Source organism: Chiloscyllium plagiosum, unplaced genomic scaffold (assembly GCF_037043375.1).
Source record: "Chiloscyllium plagiosum isolate Xiang-an unplaced genomic scaffold, Cpla_swu_hap1 HiC_scaffold_7, whole genome shotgun sequence".
Taxonomy (NCBI): Eukaryota; Metazoa; Chordata; class Chondrichthyes; order Orectolobiformes; family Hemiscylliidae; genus Chiloscyllium; species Chiloscyllium plagiosum.
In genome coordinates, this window is record NW_028270145.1 from 25,708,486 (window position 1) to 25,727,991 (window position 19,506).

At 41.7% G+C, this 19,506-nt stretch overlaps 1 protein-coding gene across 8 annotated transcripts in view; it reads right to left on the reverse strand.

Moving 5' to 3' along the window:
* agap1 (ArfGAP with GTPase domain, ankyrin repeat and PH domain 1) overlaps positions 1-19,506 on the reverse strand; it is a 766,011-nt gene that overhangs the window by 68,337 nt on the left and 678,168 nt on the right. For 5 of the 8 annotated variants that reach the window (XM_043693252.2, XM_043693251.2, XM_087988861.1 and 2 more), the window contains 3 exons: positions 14,781-14,935; positions 13,437-13,527; positions 11,144-11,366 (listed from right to left, as the gene is read on the reverse strand). In XM_043693252.2, the coding sequence (XP_043549187.1) occupies positions 11,144-11,366; positions 13,437-13,527; positions 14,781-14,935 (469 nt within the window). Of the gene's footprint in view, positions 1-11,143; positions 11,367-13,436; positions 13,528-14,780; positions 14,936-17,862; positions 17,947-19,506 lie in introns of all 8 variants that reach the window. The other 3 variants (XM_043693245.2, XM_087988856.1, XM_087988858.1) reach the window with 1 other exon arrangement.

The window sequence follows — 19,506 nt, forward strand, 5'->3', positions numbered from 1 at the left end:
GCACAACAACGCCGCTTCTTACTCAAGTGGCTCAGGAAGTTTGGCATGTCCACAAGGTCCCTGACCAACTTTTACAGATGCACCATTGAATGCATACTGTCCGGGTGCATAAGGCCTGGCAACTGCTCGACCCGGAACCATAAGAAACTATAGAAGGTTGTGTGCACAGCCCAGACCAGCACAGGAACCAATCTTCTATTCAGTTACACAGTCCATTGCTGTGGTAAGGCTACCAACATCATCAAAGACCAATCGCAGCTGGGCAATGCTCTCCTACAGCCTCTTCCATCATGCAGAAAAAACAGAAGCTTGAACGCACGCACCAGCAGATTCAAGAACAGCTTGTTACCTGCCGTTATTAGACTGATGAATGAACTCTCTTACTTCAATAATGTTGATCTTGCCTAGCATATGCCCTATGCGATATAATCTGTATGCCTCTGTCCAAGCTTTTTTCACCCTATGGTCTGTATATCTTTGCTTACTATGATCTGTCTGTACTGCTCATAACAAAGCTTTTCACTGTACTTAGGTATACATGACAATAAATCAAATATTTATATAACTGAAGGAGGCCATTTGCCCCATTATGTCTATGCCAGTCAAAGAAGATCTGACTATATTGACTCCAATTTCCAGCTGTTGGTCCATAGCTCTGGAGACTATGCCTGTGCAAGTGAATATCTAAATGCTGCTTAAAGTGTTACATTAGTTTTTGACACAACCACCCTTTAAAACAGTGATTTCCAAACGCCCACTATTCTCTGGGTGAAATCATTCTTCCTCAACTGCCCTAATATTCTTCTCCTTCTTGCCTTAAGTCTATGCCTCCTGATTATTGACCCTGCTATTAGTAGGAAAAAAATCTTTCTATCCATCCTAATTAGTTCCCTCAATCTCATACACCTCTATCAGACCTCCTTTCAACCTTTACTGCTCCAAGGAAAACAAACTTAGACTCTCTAAATCTTTCTTTACAGCTCAGACCTTTCAGGTACAGACAACATCCTGGTATATCTCCTCTGCACCCTCTAGGGCAAACACACCCTTCCTATAAAATTGTGAGCAGAACTGCACGTAATACTCAAGTAGTAGTTTAACTTGCATTTGATTTAGCCCCAGCATAACCTCCTTCTGCTTGTATGCTATGTCACTGCTATTCCTTATGTCTTCTTAACCACTTTATCTACCTGATCCATTACTTTCAGGGATCTGTGAATGTGTACACCTAGGACCCTCTGATCTGCAGTACTTTTAGGGGTCCTATTATTCAGTGTGTAATCTCTTGGCTTGCTAGCCCCCCTCAATTGCATAAACTCACACTTCACTTGATTGAATTCCATTTATCATTGCTCTGGTCACTTGACCAGTGGATTTATATACTTCTGCAGTTTAAAGCTCTCCTCTTCATTTTTAAAATCAGTCTACCAAATTTCTTTCCAAATTCTTGATCATACTTCCTATATTAAAGTCTAAATCATTAATGATTACCATAACCTGCGAAGGCCCCAGTACCGAGCCCAACAGAACCTCACTGGAAACGGATTTCCAGTCCAGAAACATCCTTCTACCATCACCCTCTGCTTCCGACCTCTCATCCTGTTCTGGATCCAATGTGCCACTTTGCTTTGGATCCCATGTGATCTTACTTTCTTGATCAGTATGTCTTGAGGAACCTTACCTTGATAAAGTCCAAGTACTGTTGACACATTACTCTAAGAAACAGCCCCTTGCTACCACCTCAAAGACTTTAGTCAAATTTGTCAGACATGACCTTCCCTCACCAAACTCATGCTGACAATCTCAGTCATTTGATATATTCTTTCCCTTAGAATTCTTTCTAATACCTTCCCCACTACGGAGGTTAGACTAACTGGACCTTGTTCGAGACCACATGCCCCAACGCATCAGAGGAATTCGTTTTTCTCTATATACCCTCTGAGATCCTTCAATCAACTTGAATATGGAATCCATGGTGAGTTGGAAAGTTAGATACAATTTTGGGTTGGTCACAAAAAACAGAGGGTAGTTGGGGAAGGCTGTTTTTCTGAATGGAACTTTGTAAACAGTGGTATTCTGAAAAGATCAGGGCTGGCACCTCTGTTCTCTGTACATATATATAAAAATGATTTGGAAGAAAATGTAGGTGGTCTGATTAGTAAGTTTGCAGATGACATTAAAATCAGTGGAGCTGTGCATAGTGAAGACAGGTTGGAGTGTATTAGCTATATGGAGAGCTTGGACAAACTTGGATTGTTTTCGCTAGAATGTTGGAGGCTGAGGGACGACTTGATCAAAGTATATAAAATTATCAGAGGCATGAGTAGAGTGGATAGTCAGTGTTCTTCCCAGTGTGGAAATGTCAAACACCAGGGGGCATAGGTTTTAAAGCATGAGGGGGCAAGTTTTTTTATGCAGATGGTGGTAGGTACTGGAACATGGTACCAAGTAAGATGGTAAAAGCAGATATGTTAGCAATGTTTAAGACGCATTTAGACAGACACATGAATAGGCAGAGAATGGAGTGATTCAGATCATGTGCAGGTAGATGAGACTCATCTATAATGGCATCATGGTCAGCACAAAGTGGATCGAATAACCTGTTTCTGTGCTGAACTGTTCTATGTTCTTAAATTACGTAGCAAGTTATAGATCCGCTGGAAATTTGGGCAGAGAAGTGGCGAATGGATAAGTGTAAGGTGATGCATTTTTGGAGGTCAACTGCAAAAGGAAGGTATACCATGAATGGCTGGACCTTTAGGGTGCAAGTCCATAGCTCCCTGAAAGTAGCGACACAAGTGGTTAAGGTGGTAAAGAAGGCATGTAGCATGCTTGCCTTCAATTGGTCAAGGCATTGAATACAAAAGTTGGCAAGTCATGTTGCAACTGCGTAAGACTTTGGTCAGGCCGCATTTGGAATATTGTGTGCAAATCTGGGGGTTTGCCACACCATAGGAAGATGTGGAGGTTTTGGAGAGTATACTGAAGAGATTTAGCAGAATGTTGCCTGGATTGGAGTGTATTTGCTATAAGGAAAGGTTGGATAAACATGGATTGTTTTCGTCAAAGCGTCGGAGGCTGAGGGGTGACCTGATAGAAGTATATAAAATTATGACAGGCATGGAGAGGGTGGATAGTCAGTTTCATTCCCAGGGTGGAAATGTCAAATATGAGTGGCATTGGCTTTAGGTGAGAGAGGGAAAATTTAAAGCAGATGTGCGAGAAGAGCATTTTTTTTTAAACACACAGAGTGGTAGTTACTTGGAATGCGCTGCCAGGGGAGATGATAGAAAAAGATATAATAGCAAAGTTTAAAGACAGGTAAGTGAACAGGCAGAGAATAGAGGGATTCGCACCATATATGCGGGCAGCTGGGATTATATTAGAATGGCACCATGGTCGGCACAGACATAGTGGACTGAATGGCCTGTTCCCGTGCTGTACTGTTCTATGTTCTATCTCTAATACGTCACCCTTCATGTTCCATGCTAGAGGAAATACAGACATAGTACAATACAAGACTGCATACTAATGCAACATTAGTGGATGGCTGACAATGACTTTCAGATATTTTGTCAGTGCAAACTAGTAAGTGCTTGATGGGATGAGGAAGGGACTCCCGCATGCCTTGAAGATCCAGGGCATCCATCCCTGAAGTTACAGGCTTTTGCACAGTTCACAAGATTGACCTCTGGGGAGCTTGAACAGTGACAGAACTAACCCATAATCCAAAGCACTTGTTGTGTTAGTGAGTTAGTGCTGCCTTTATCCAACACTTAATTTATGTGTTGTTGGCACTTCTTCTCCTAAGTAATTGCTGGATTAAGCATGTAATACAAATTCAACACACCAAAAACAGAAGCTGAGCTGTCAAAGAAAATTACCACTGCATTAAATAAATACATTCAGGAACAAGTTCAAGTTAATTCTGGTCACATTGATCTTATTCAATCCTCACCCTCAGCACAGAGTGTGCCTATATTGAATAGAAGCAGATCAAGAAGAAAAGAATAATGAAAACTTCAGACAATTTATACTGAAAGAGTTTTGCTCACAAGTAATTAAAAAGGTGCCATGGAGGAGTAACAGCCTTTGTGCAAAAAGAATGGGAAGTCGATAGTCTTTCAGCAGACGCCAGCTTCAATTTGTTACCATCTCTGAGGAAGTTTCGGCCACGGTTCGGAGGCTGCTGATAATTGCAGGAAACCATTAAAGCCATTTACAGGTGACATTAACAGATTACCAGAAGGGGAGGTCGTAGGTATGCATCATAATCCGGATCCTGCATGGCTGAAGCTACAGTGCAAAACCTGGCTCTTTTTCTACTGCACCTTCCAAAACTACAAACTTCACCAGATGAGGCTGCAAGTACACAGGCACATCGCTTCCTGCAAATTCTGCTTCGAGTCACTCATCACCCCAACTTGGAAAAACATTGCTTTTCCTACAATGCCACTGGGTCAAAATCCTGAAACTCCTAACCTGATAGCACAGCAACACAGAAATTGCAGCATTTCAAGAAAATGGTTCACCAAATCATTCTCAAGTGTAACCAGAGCAGGGCAATAAATTCTGACCTTGCTGCAGATGCCCACATTCTGTGAATGATAAAATGCACGAAACACATGACTTTCACGGCTGTTTGTGTAAAAAGTGTTTCCTGTTACTACCCTGAAAGATCTGGCTCTAATTTGATGGTTATACCTCCTTGTTTTGGACTAGGCTTGTTCAGTAGGTCAGCACACTGCCCAATATCAAACAGCACTAACCTGCCCCCAAGAAACTGAAGCAGAAGTTGGAGTGACAGAACTGGCCTAGTGAAGGGGAAATGAGAAAAAAAATGGGAGCCCAACTCCTATTCACATTGGATCAGAATATGTTCTCGATTACATTGCAATGCCTCGCTTTGCTCTCCAATTTCCACTCCCTTTCAGTCACGTGGGTCACTGGGTGAGGCACTTACAAATATTTGAGGCTCATTGGACTGCATACCTTCAGGAATCAAACATCTACAGACAGGGCAAGAAAAAGAAGGCACTAAGGAAAAACATTTTTAATATCTATATTGTACCTTCCACAATCTCAGAACATCCTAACACGCTTTACAGGCAACAAGGTACTTTTGAAATGCAGTTGCCATGATATTTGCAGAAATGTGGAAGGTAATTAGCACATACAGCGATGAGCTGATTGAAGAATAGACATTGGCCACAATGTCTCTGTTCTTAAAAATACTGCCATGTAATATTTTTTACGTTTGCAGGTCTTTGCTTAACAGCTCACAAATACAGTTGTAACGTTAAGGTCAAACCTCTAAAATGGGTCTTGAACCCACATGTACAGATGGAGAGGTGAGAGTATCATTCACTGAATCATAGAAAGCACCAATGGAAACAAATCTTTGGCCTTTCCCATTAGCACTGACCATTGCCGTGTGGTCCTCATATCATAAAATATAGCTTCTACATAATTACGAGAAGCCTAAGTGGAGTGGGCAGGAAGGATCCATTTCCGTAATCTTTCATTCCATAACTATGGTACAATCCTTTAAAGTAACTAACAGAAATATTACAGGGAAGCTTAGAAATGTTTTCACCTCAAGCGTGGTGGGGGGCCTGGCTGTCACTGCCTGAAGAGGATGATAATGTAAACGACCCTAATCATATAAAATAAATGAGATACACTTAACTGCAGTAGCCGTGAGGGCTAGACACCAAGACTTGGAAAGTGAGAGGAGAATGGACAGACTTTCATAAAATCCAGCATAGACATGATGGGTCAAGTGGCCTTCTTCTGTGTCGCATATATTCTAAAAGAAAGCCAAGAGCTGAATTCTGACTTGCCGATCACTGTGAGCAAGATATTGATACTAGCCATAAAATTCACTTGTGTAATCAAACAATGGAAAAAGTGCTTCTGTTTGGATTTCCAAGTGGAGGGAAGGCTGATTGTCTTTTACTGAAATTTCCCAAGTAGTTTGGGCAGATTGAGTTTTTGCACAAGGTTCACACCTATATTCACAAACACTGCATGAAAAGCAGACTAGCACCCATGAATCTCATCTAAATTTGATAAATTAAGCTGAAAACTTTGTGATTCAATAGCAGTCCTTAATTATTCCTGAAACAATATTTACATGTGGTCACAAGTTCTACTCTCGACCCTTTTCTATCGTGACTGCGTTGTGTATAATACTTTGAATCCTGCTCGAATTTCATATCCTTAAGGAGCATTCACAATTCAAAACTGCAGGTCACTGATGAAAAAAATACCACAGCCATTAAGAGTTTGATCTCTGCCTTGGTTACTGAAGTTTTCACTACCTGCAAACACCTCTATTGAAGCTAGTCTATAAATGAAAAAAGACAAGAAATCTTAAACAGGCTCTAAAATTCTCCAAAACACACACTACTTTGCTACTGGGGCAAAACACAGCTGAGACCATACAAGGCTGGATAAGCTACAGATAATCCATTAGGTGAAAGTGAGGACTGCAGATCTGGGAGATTAGAGTTGAGACTGGGGTGCCGGAGAAGCACAGCAGGTCAGGCAGCATCCGGGGAGCAGGAGAATCGACATTTCGGACAAAAGCCCTTCATTAGGAATGAGGCTGTGATCCAAGGAGGTGGTGAGATAAATGGGAGGGGGTGGAGTGGTGGGGAAGATAGCTGAGGGTGCGATAGGTAGATGGAGGTAAGGGTAATGATAGGTGGGGAGGAAGATGGACAGGTCATGAGGGTGGTGCCAAATTGGAAGGTTGGAACTGGGATAAGGTGGGGGCAGGCGAAATGAGGAAACTGGCGAAATCCACATTAATTTTTTGTGATTGGAGGGTCCTGAGGCAGAAGATGAGGTGTTCTTCCTCCAGGTGTTGGGTGGTTAGGGAGTGGCGATGGAGGAGGCACAGGACCTGCATGTTCTTAGCGGAGTGGGAGATAGAGTTGAAGTGTTTGGCCGCAGGGAGTCTGGGTTGATTGGTGCGAGTGTCCCAGAGATGTTCTCTGAAGCGCTCTACCAGTAGGCATCCTGTGGACCATCTCAGACACCTCCCTCTCCTTCCTGGACCTCTCCATCTCCACCTCCATCAATGGTGACCGACTCAATATCTTCTACAAAGCCGACTCTCACAGCTACTTGGACTACACCTCCTCCCATCCTGCTTCTTGTAAAAATACTCTTATTCCCAATTCCTCCGCCTCTGCCGCATTTGCTCCTGAAGATGACCAGTTCCACCACAGAACACGCCAGATGATCTCCTTTAAAGACCGCAATGTCCCTTCCCACGCGGCTGATAATGCCCTCCAGCACAGCTCTTCCACTTCCCGAAACACCACCCTCGAACTGCGCCCCTCCAATCGCAACAAGGACAGAAACCCCTTGGTCCTTATCTTCTACCCCACCAACCTCTGTATACATTATATAATACTCCGCATTTCCGTCACCTACAAACAGACCCCACCACCACAGATAAATTTCTCTCCCCACACCATCCGCTTTCTGTAATGACCGTTCCCTCCGCGACTACCTTGTCAGGTCCATGACCCCCACCAATCCACTCTCCCCTCCCCTCCCGGCACCCTCCCTGCCACGGCAGGAGTTGCAAAACCTGCGCCCACACCTGCCCCCTCCACCTCCGCCCAAGACCTCAAAGGAACCTTCCACATCCATCACAGTTTTACCTGCACTTCCACACGTGTCATTTACCATATCTGTTGCTCCCAATCCGGTCTCCTCCACATTGGCGAAATAGACTCTTCAGTCCAACTCGGCCATGCTGACCAGATATCCTAAATTAATTTAGTTCCATTTGCCAGCATTTGGCCCATATCCTTCTAAACCCTTCATAGTCACATACCCATCCAGATGCCTTTTAAATGTTGTAATTGTATTAGCATTCACCACTTCCTCTGGCAGCTCATTCCATACACACACTGTGTAAAAATGTTGCCCTCTCACCTCAAACCTATGACCTTTAGTCTTGAACTCCCCTACCCTGGGGAAAAAAAACTTGTCTATTCCCTCCATTCATTCCCCTCACGATTTTATAAACCTCGGTAAGATCACCTCACAGCCTCTGACATTCCAGGGAAAGGATGCCTACTTGCAGTGTGCTTCAGAGAACATCTATGGGTCACCCACACCAACCAACCCCACTGCCCAATGGCCCAACACTTCAACTCCCCTTCCCATGCTGCCAAGGATAAGCAGGTGCTGAGCCTCCTCCATCGCCGCTCCCTAACCAGCCGACGCCTGGAGGAAGAATGCCACATCTTCTGCTTCTGGACCCTCCAACCCCACGAGATTAATGTGAATTTCACCAGTTTCCTCATTTCTCCTCCCCCCCCACCTTATCTCAGTTCCAATCTTCGAACTCGGCATCGCCCACATGACCTGTCCATCTTCCTTCTTACCTATTTGCTCCACCCTCCCCATCAACCTATCATCATTACCCCCCACCTCCATCTGCCTATTGCACCCTCAGCTACCTTCCCTTCAGCCCCATTCCCCTCTCATTTATCTCTCCACCCCCTCGGCACACAGCTTCATTCCTGATGAAGGGCTTTTGCCCGAATCGTTGATTTTCCTGCTCCTCGGATGCTGCCTGACCTGCTTTGATTTTCCAGCATCACACTCTCGACTACAGATAGTCCATTGCCCAGTCTCCTCACATTTTGCAGCCTAGTGTCTGGTAGCTACTGGCATTTATTTACCTGGTTATGTGGCTGAAAATGTTTCCTAAAAACACCACATGTCCTTTAAAGTTTTCAAGAACAAAAAAGTTCAGAAAAGTTTTACAAGGATTTTGCTGTGGCTTGAGGGTTTGAGGTTTAGGGAGAGGCTGATTAGGCTGAGGCTGGAATGTCGGAGGCTGAGGGGTTTATAAAATCATGAGGGTGAATGAATGGAGTGAATAACTAAGGGTTTTTTTCCCCCCAGGTTAGGGGAGTTCAAGACTAAAGGGCGCAGGTTTAAGGTGAGAGGGCAACTTTTTCACAGTGTGTGTATGGAATGAGCTGCCAGAGGAAGTGATGCATGCTGGTACAATTACATAATTTAAAAGGCATCTGGATGAGTACATGACTAGGAAGGGTTTAGAAGGATATGGGCTATGCTGGCAAATGGAACTAGATTAATTTAGGATATCTGATCAGCATGGCCGTGTTGGACCAAAGGGTCTATTTTCGTACTGCACAACTCCATGACCTCAACCTGTTGTTGTGACTTCACAACTTTGGAGTATTGCTTGCTGAAGCTTCTCACAAAGGACCATGTGAAAGAGATTCTTGAGTATGTAGGGTTGGATGTCCATCTAATTCTCTATTCTATCAAATTCTTAAACATCTCAAAGGGAAAGTACTTTCTGGGGTGGATGGTAAAGTTCTCTAACTTTAAAATCAGTGGTACTGTTCGGGGGAGGGGGGGGGGATAATACCAGGATGCACTTCTTAACACAAAGGGCAGTGAAAATCTCCCTTCACAAAATACTGTTGAGGCTGAGGTCAATTAAAAATTCAGAATGGACTTCACTAAATTTTTGTTTAATAAAGGGATGAAGACAAATGAAACCAGGCAGAATAGCCTCCTCCTAGTCCTATACTTAAAGAGGAGCTAAGTTTACATAATTATACAAAATGACGAGGAAGTGATTAACATGCTAGAAGAACAGAAAGAGATGGAAATGCAGGGTGAAGACAAGATGAACATATTTGGAAATTAAGTGGTAAAGAAATGCAGAAAATATACAGTGTAACTCTAGTTTTACTTCAAGCTGTCAAGTCTCATAACTGTTCGTCATATATTTTTGAGGGGCCAGGATATTGTTCCATTCCATTTGTGCTTTGCCTGAAATCTTGTCCTTGCCTCATTGCCTGTTGACCCTTCATCTTATGTTCCTCAGCATATTTTGTCAGAGACGAGTCACTACTGTCTTCCATTCTTATCGTCAGGGGAAGAAGGCAGATCCGAATTCCACCTTGGTTGGAATGGGATTTGAGTAGTTACTGTTGGTATTATTCTGAATCATACATTAACCATCTAGCCAAATGAATTAATCAGCTCCCATCTAAATATTGCAAATACAAAGAAAAATGTCAGCTGTCTCCAAAAAGGTACTCTTTTACCTTTGGGTAGAGAAATGAACTAATGCAATCCCTATCCTCTGGGGATATGTACATTCTGTGGGAGTTCTTTGGCTCAACTGATCTCATGGTGGGAACTTATTGTATGTTAATTACATCAGAAATTATCCTCTGCCTTTGAAATGTTGCTTTTATGTGCAGAAAGCTAACTGCCACAAAATAGTTATCCTCAAGGTCCAGCAATTTGACACATAAATGAAGTGTTAAAACTAAACCCATACAAACTATAGCAATCTGTTGTTCACAATCTATCTCCCTGAAACTTAAAACTGACTTTGAACATATTTACGTGTTGAGTATGAAAGGACTGTTCTGATCTGAGATGGCAAAGACCTGTTCAAAGTTATACAAGTGAGGCAAATTCTCCCTGTTCAGGAGTTTCCCCGCGTTCAAGCATTCATTTCTATGTTGCATGATTCATCAAATCTCTGTCAGGTATGAAGTTAACTTATCTTAGGACTGATAGTTAATAGATACTGAAAAGGAATCAAGATTTTATTTTTGGGACAGTTGACAGGAATATGTCAAAGCATTATATTGCTAAATTTTTTTACTGCTTTGGTGTAATCATAAATCTTGTAAATAAACTTGGTTACTAGTTTTTGCTAGTACATCATGATCTAACTGTGCAGTATTTTCCACCTATTTAAAAAATACTGTTAGATGCAGCCAAACAACTATATGCATAAAATATCTCAGTAGCAGAGCAGCTTTTAATCTTTGGGTCACAGTTTCAATGTACAGAGATAGTGAAGAGCAAGGCCATGGGGGAATGAATCATAAGACCAGAATTTTAAAATTCCTGAACCAATTTAGTCAGTGGGTACAGGGTGAGGGGTGATGGGAATGGTATGAGGTAGGACATAAGCAGCAGAGTTTTAGATAAGCCCAATTTTAGAGAGAATAGGCCAGCGAGGGCAGTAATGGATTAGTGCAGTTTGGAGAAAACAAAAAAATGGCCCAGAGTTAATTCAAGACTAATGAATAGAGATGAATGCATGTACCTTGTGGAATCGGGTGAGGGTTTAGTGCGTCCCTGGGCACTTCCTTCCCAAATGCTGTTAGCTACTTCATTCCCAATGGATGACATTACTCGGATAAGCTCCAGGGGCCAATCGTCAAGATCGAGGGAGCGGACCCGTGACAGGTGGGTGCCAAGGTTGCGGTGGATACCTGAGCATTCAATACACATGAGAGCTCCTAGGTTCAAACTGGCCCAGTCTGGATCTGAAACAAATTCAAATCAGTAAAAAGCTTACTAAATGGTGCATAATAAATGTCAACACACAAGAAAAATACTGGAAATCTGAAATAAAGCAGAAAATGGTAGAAATACTCAGCATGTCTGTCAGCAGCTGTAGAGAGCAAAACAAGAGTTAATATTTCATCTGATTGAAAGGTCACAAACTATAATGTTAAGTCTCTTTCACTCTCCATACATGCTACGTGTCTTGCTTACTAAATGTCCCTTCGTGTGCCTTTGAACTGGACGATGAGAATCGTTTTATTTGTGGACAGACTTATCCTCTGTTAACAGTATTTTTATTTGAACACTGGGTCCTGATGACTTCAGGAGAAGTTGTTGAGGTAACGTAATAGGGATGAAGGAATACAGTTATGTGGATAGACTGGAGAAAATGAAGCGGTTCTCCTTAAGTGACTGTAAATATTGTAAATATTTGATTGTGTAAATAAAGAGAAGCCTTCTCAAGTGGCTGAGGAGATCAATTAAGATGATCAGCAAAAGATCAAGAGGCAATGTGAAACTTTTGATCCACCAAGTGGTTAGGATTCAGAATGCAATGCCTGGTAGGATAGTGGATATGGAGCAGATAACGAGTGGAGCTGGAAAAAGCACAGCAGGTCAAGCAACATCCGAGAAGGAGCGAAGTCACTTTTCCTCATGAAAGGTTCTGACCTGAAATATTGACTCCCCTCCTCCTCTGATGCTGCTTGACCTGTTGTACTTTTTCCAGCTCCACTCTTTATCCACTCTGACTCTCCAGCTTCAGCAGTTCTCACTACCTCCAAGTTGGTGGATACAAATTTAAAAGGAGCTATCAAAAAGGAACTGAAGATTCCTGAAAGAGGAAAGTTTGCATGGATATAGGGAGAGAGCAGTGGAGGTGCCTTTAGAATGAGCTGTCACAGTGTAGATGGTCTAAACAGCTTCCTTATATGCAGTATCATCTCATAATTCTATGTTAAATAATAAGTGAATGGAATCATTAACCTAAGGAGAGTCAGCCACCTTGCTGTGTAGTTTAATAATCTTTAACACTTGTGATTCTCAGACTGTAAACCTGCTGAGGTCAGGAAATAAAATCAAGACATTTTTAGTTTTTATGGCTCAGTGACACTTTAGATATATCTATGAGCTAAATGAGAAATATAAAGTCTATCCCCAAAAGCCACCAGTTCATTAAACATTTTCAGTATTTATCACACACAGTAGACAAGCACAATATCTTGTTTAACACCGACAGTTGCACTATAGAAGGAGCTCCTAAAGGGATCCCTTCTTGTTACGATCAAAACATATTTTTTATCCAATTAACTGTGCTTACTACACGTGGTTAAAGCAGGGTCTTTGGCCTCAAAGTACTAGAAACTACTGGGAACACCCTCAAAGAATGCTGCCAAGCATGAGTGTTAGCCACTCAAGTGTACTGTTCTGTCATGAGGTACATAGCACCATTAACAACTTCTGAGCATATTATTTATGATATGGTTAAGCCTGTGCTGGAGTACTGCATCCAATTCTGGACCCAAAGGATTGGGAAAGCATTGGAGCAGGTGGAGACATTTCCAAGAAGAGAACCAGAGACCTCAGTTACGTGGAATGGTTACAGAGGGATTGTTTTCCTTAGACCAGATAAGAGGAAATTTAATAGAGATAATCAAAAATTATGAGGCAAATAGAGAGAAATTGTTTACACTGGCAAGAGGGTCAGCAACTAGAGAACACAGAAGGGAAAAAGCGAGGGGGAGACAAGATTACTTTTTTACTGTGTGTTGTTACGAGCTGGAATGTACTAACTTAAAGGAGATTTAATAATAAATTTTAAAAGGGAACGTAATCTGAAATATAAAAAATGAGACATTTGCTAGGTTAAGGAGAAAGAGCAGGAAAGTGGGACCAATTGCAAAGAGCTGGCACAAAAAAAATGATAGGCTGATGGCCTTCTCCTGTGCTGTATGATTTCTGTGATCTCCTAGAAATTCTTTCTGGTCAGGAATGAGACAGAGATGAAGAAGGAAATAACATCTGACAGAAAATGTCTTTTCATCACTTACTTAATGCCTCGCAATCCACACAATGAGAGTTGCCACGAATGTTTCTGATTGACTGAAGAGCGATAGCTTCATTCTGGCTCGCCAGTCGTGACTAAGCAAAGGCAAAATAATAGACAGATACAGTCAGTGCCAATGAATGTAGCCACAGCACATTATTTAAGCTGAATGTTTCTACAATGATCATGCTGTTTTTCTGAGATTAATTACCCCATGTTTCACAAATAAACACAGGTCTGCAGGTCTGGGAGATTATTCATAGTAGAATTCATGTTTAATCTGATCAATAGGTTAAACAGCAAGAAACAGAAAACCTAGAGAAGTACAGATAGTAATATTGATGGTCAAAGTATTTTACAACAACCTTAAAATTTGAGCTAGGGCATTCGGGGGTGTTGGGAGTAAACAGCTGTTACATAAAAGATAATGAGTCAAAGTTCAATTGAAAATTTCAAAACCGAGATTGACAGAGTTTTGTCATTAATTACTCCAGAACTAAGGCGGCAAATGGGAGCTGTGATCCAATTGAATGGTGAAACAGTCTCCAAGGGCTGAATGGCCTTCTACTAATCTATGTTTCTGCCAGCAACACTGCATGCATTTTGAGGATATTGAACAAAACCTTTGTAACAAGGGGATCACTGCATTCCCTCTTTTTAAACATCCAGATACAAGTGCAGAAAGGTAGGTCCATTCCTTGCACGTTTACCAGAAGATGTACTCAAGGCACTTCCACATTTACCAGAAAATATACTCAAGAAACTTGCATTTTATTATAAATTCTAACAAACTGCACTAGATAGATTAGCGCTGTGGAAACACAGGGCTGCTTAGTGGCACCCACTGTCCTTAATGGATCTTGTAAACCAATTGAAGATCACTGTTTGGCTGTCCCTGGAGACTGTTCTAATTGGATTGTTATATACAGAACAAAATTAAAGCTCCAACAGCAAACTAATGAAAGGGAGTGCAGTATTTGTTATTCTGTGCCGTCTTGATGCCAAATTTTACTCAACTTTCATTTTTCTCTTTAACCTATAACAGCTTTTCAATGAGGTTTTAACTGGGGCTTGTTTAAAAAGAAATATAATCTGAACCATGTACTGAAGGCACCAATACCAAATTTAGATTTGGTTGAAATAATGTACAGATGTTTAAACTGGAAGTGCCATGAGCAGACTGTCCTTTTAATAGCATGGAACCTTACTGAAAGGGAAGGAGAACTTTGGCTTTCAGTACCACAGCTACGACATGGAGAAAACCTTAAGAGAGGAAGCAGTTACAGTGCATATGATAGTGGAGCATTGTCAGTAAACCAAGTAGAACAGAGGAGCTCAGGAAAATCACCTTGTTCTTGCTGCTCTCGCAGGATTGCAAACTAGCCAGAATCTGACTTTCAATTGCTTGGACCCACGCGTCCCTTTCCTCATAAGAGGCAGCTTCAAAATGCCAGGTCTGGCCTGTCAGAGACACGATGATAAACTCAAAATTCTCTTCTTGCTCTGTAAAGGAAACAAAAAGTAATAGTCTGAATAAGTAGAGAAACAAAGCTATGGTAGGCAGTGGTGGTCGGCTGGGATGTGGGAGCTTGTTAACACCTGCTTGAACCCAAGGCCTGTTTTTTTGCAAATTGCTTCAATCTGCATACTTTGAGAGTCAGTTTGGAGTCAGTAAAGGTCAGAGAGAAAATGCAGAAGCATATGGCCAATAGGTCAACAAACTGTTAATGAGACAGTATTCAGAGTAAAGCACACTAAGGGTTAAGAAAACTTTGGAATAAGACTGGGTTCCCCAAGTGAAATTTAACAACTGAACTTTCACTGGCTAATGAGTCTAACATGTCTATTAGATTATATTGGGATCAGAAGTTAAACAGTTAAAGAGGAAGGTTAACATTTGGAAGTGATTACTAGAAGAAAATTGACCCCTGTTTTTTCATCATCTATTACAGAGACAACAGAGGCATAATTAGGAATTACTGGTATCATTCAGAAGCAGCTTTGAAAAGTTGACTAGTTTCAAAGGAGTGCCTTGCAACCCGATAGCTAACATTAAAGGGCATCAGAAGATTACTCACTCCTGCATATAATTTAAAAGGAAAGTCACAAACAGCATCTGGACAATTAAAGAACAGAATATGGAGAGAAGTTTTTTACTTCTCAAAAAGCAGAGGAGTTGCAAGCTTCCTTGAGCACTATTTCAGGCTTTGCAGGAGTACTTGAGTATTTTCATCATTTTGTACAACATATTACATTTGAAGACACACAGAATGACTGGAGAAAGTGAAAAGGTGACTTAAAGGATGATGCCAAGTCTGAAAAACAACAACTATCAAGAAATGGTGAACATGCTGTAGCGCATTTCTCTAAAAAAATGAAAGCTGAGGGGAAACATGCTAAAGGTGTTCAAAATTCTAAAACAGTTTTAGATGGACTCACAGAAGATGTTTCTGCTGATGGGACAATCGGAAGCTCAGGGTATAAATTTATCTTTGTCAGTTCCCTGCTCAGTGGCAAACTCAATGGCAAGACTCATTGTGACCCTGTCTCAGAGCTAAAAGGTCTGGGTTCAATCCCCACTCCAGGACTTGATGGCCAAGGAATCTGCTTTCCTAACGAGGCCAAACAGGGTCATGTTTCAACCTGGAAATCCAAAATCTGCCAATGGTCAGTGGTAAAGGTTAGAAAGGCGACCAGTCAGTTATGAAATGGAAAGAAATCGGAGCTTCTACTACCACTGTCCCTAGCTCTATGCTATTAACATGCAAATACAAATGTTGGCTGCCATAGCAACTCAAACCCCTAGAGGTTGGCGTATGGGGAGAGGGTTCAGGATGGGAAGGAGAAGAGAGGAGTGGATTAGATTCGTGCCAACAGCAGAGAGTTCAATTCCTGCTCTGCCTGCGGTGGATCCGAGAGCTGCTTCCTTGCCCTGCCCACGGAGGAGATCGCGATGTTGTGGTCAGACCCGCCTTTGGGCAGAGAACTCAACAAGCGGTTGAATTTGGACTAAATAGTCTCTTTTTGTGCTGTACGATTCCATACACACTCCCTCTTTAGACAGTTCTAATGATAGTATAGGCGGAGGCAACAGGTCTCATGTCAATGTAAAAGTTCATGTGAGAGCAGTGAAATGTCAGAGCTGAGTATATTTTTGCTGAAACGTAACAGCAATCACTAATACTGAAATTCTCTAATCATTTGTGATGCAGTAATGCATTTTTTAAGCAAAAGGTTGAGCAAATACTGACATTTAAATTCCTGCTGGGGGCACCCAGTAACAATGGGACTTCAATCACTTGTGGCTGACTCCACACTTTACAGTACAGATTTATTCAATGCCAATTGGTGATAAAACAGAAGCTGTATTATATAACAAAAAATGTTTCCAAAACAAATCAGAATCAATTATTTAAAAGCTGTGAAAATTACAATTTCAAATACAAGTTTATGGCTTATAAAAAAAACCATACACTGAGGGCCTCAGGCTCCATTCATTGTGATAGAACTTTACACATTAAAAAAAACATTGTCAGGAAAAAATTAAATTAAAACCATTCACTGACGTTGTCTGTAAGTAACATGGCAACAGCACCACGATTATCTGACCCACTCGTTTTCCTTTTAAACTGACAACAGCACTCAACTGGTTGGCTTACTGGAATGTGACCAACTTTGCATTCTGTATATCATATACAATTTCAGGACTACATGTATTAAAATGCCTTGAAATGGATTTCGGGCAGTTGAATAAATTGGCCTCTTGACATTTTGTATAAAGAAAGAAACTAATTTATAATTTTCGTGTACAAATGAAAAAACTCAATCTTCTATTAAACAAACATGTGATTGCTGCCTTTGCTGAAAGCATTTCAAGTCAATTTATGAACTTTGACTTGGCTGACCTTCAGCAGTGCAGAATAACAGGCATAGACTATAAAGCACCTGAACATGCAAATAACCTAGCATGCACCAGCTCTGGATTGGAGGCCAGCTACAAAGAGCATTACAGGCAATGTTTCGCAAAACAAATTAAATACTGTACTTAAATGTCACAGCACACGATTGTATTTTGCCACAGATCATTACACCTGCTACTTGCACCTTAAACTGCAATAACTTGAAAAATATTACATCGAATGCCAACATGTACAAAAAGGGGGTAGGGAGGAAGGGGGGCAGTGGTGAGAATGGAAAATAGGTTTCTTGAAGTAATTTAAACATCACTATTCCACAGCTAGAGGAAAGGTCAGAATTTAAGTAAAGAAAAAAGGAACATGTATGACATAAATGAAGCAGTTTAATAAAACAAAAACAAAACACAAACAGAATAAAAGCCCACACAAGTAGGCAAGTATGCTCCAGGCAAACTAATACCAATTTCTACTGGGTGATCAGGTTTAAGTTGGTGTTCCTCTTGGATTAATTACCTTCTGTGTTGGTGCTGGTGCTGCTGCTGCTGTATATGTTTCGCAAGCTACCTACACGGTTTAGTTTCCATGCTTTACGTTTGGCTGCATCCAGAGAGCAGAAGGAGAAGGCAAAAGGGAGAATGAGAGAGAGAGAGAGATATCAAAGTCACAGCGAGAAAGTAGACAACGAGCGGAGGGCGGGGGATGGTAGTGGCAGGCACTTGTTAAATATCCCGCAGCTAATAGGAGCAAGCACATTCAATTGCCACGGTTCTACCTCTCCAAACCGGGATCTTGGGTGGAGTGAAGACAAGTCTGGTGAAGTGGCAGAGCCCATACAGGCCAAGGAAGCAAATGACAGCTTGCTGATACTTATCCATCTCTCAATGCACTTCCTGCAGGTCTGAACAATCACACACATATTCACATCTGAACCATTATCTAGGTGCTTGAAATAGTTATAAAAAAACACAGTACTTTTCCCAACATAACTTATGTTATCAAAATATCCTATTTATTATAAAATAACAACACCTAACAATTGAAAATTAAACAAAAGGGACAATTTCTATTTAATGTAGCTTAAGTAATTACTGCATATATTCAACAAGACATTTCAGAATATAATTTTCCTCCCATGTTGTCTTTCCTATTTCTTCTGAAACCTTTGATATTTGGTGGCCAACACCAAATGAGTGTGTGGTCCACACATTCAGAGGGAAGGCCTGTTTTTTTCTCAGTCATACAAATCTTTCCCCTTCAAACCTTCATCCCTTTTGAAAATTACCACTGAATCAGCTTCCACTGCCATTTCAGGCAGTGCATTCTGGATCACAATAACTTGCTGTACAAAAATGTTTTGTCCACATCTCCCCTCTAGTTTCGTTGCCAGTTATTTTGTCATGTATTTCACAGTCACTCTTCCCAGCTAAAACAGTTCCTCTGCATTTACTCTGTCACAACTCCCCTTTACTTTAATCACTCCCCTAACCTTTTCTTGACTGAAGAGAAAAATCCCAGCTTCTCCCTCTACATAAATGAAGTTTGTTACCCCTACAAAAATGCACTGGGAGCATATCACAGGTCAACCATTGGAAAGGAATGAGGATAAGGCAGGTATAACACGGAACAATAATAGACGAAAGTACATTAGACTAAGTTGGAAAGTGAGGTTAAACTATGTTTTGGACTGCTTTCTAGATCAGAGCTGAAAATGTGTTGCTGGAAAAGCACAGCAGGTCAGGCAGCATCCAGGGAGCAGGGGAATCGACGTTTCGGGCATGAGCCCTTCTTCAGGACTGAGGAAAGTGAGCCAAGAGGGTTAACATAAAAGGTAGGGAGGAGGGACTTGGGGGAGGGGCGTTGGAAATGCGATAGGTGGAAGGAGGTCAAGGTGAGGGTGATAAGCCGGAGTGGGGGTGGGGGCGGAGAGGTCAGGAAGAAGATTGCAGGTTAGAAAGGTGGTGCTGAGTTCGAGGGTTGGGACTGACACAAGGTGGGGGGAGGGGAAATGAGGAAACTGGAGAAGTCAGAGTTCATCCCTTGTGGTTGGAGGGTTCCTAAGCGGAAGATGAGGCGCTCTTCCTCCAGCCGTCGTGTTGCTATGATCTGGCGATGGAGGAGTCCAAGGACCTGCATATCCTTGGTGGAGTGGGAGGGGGA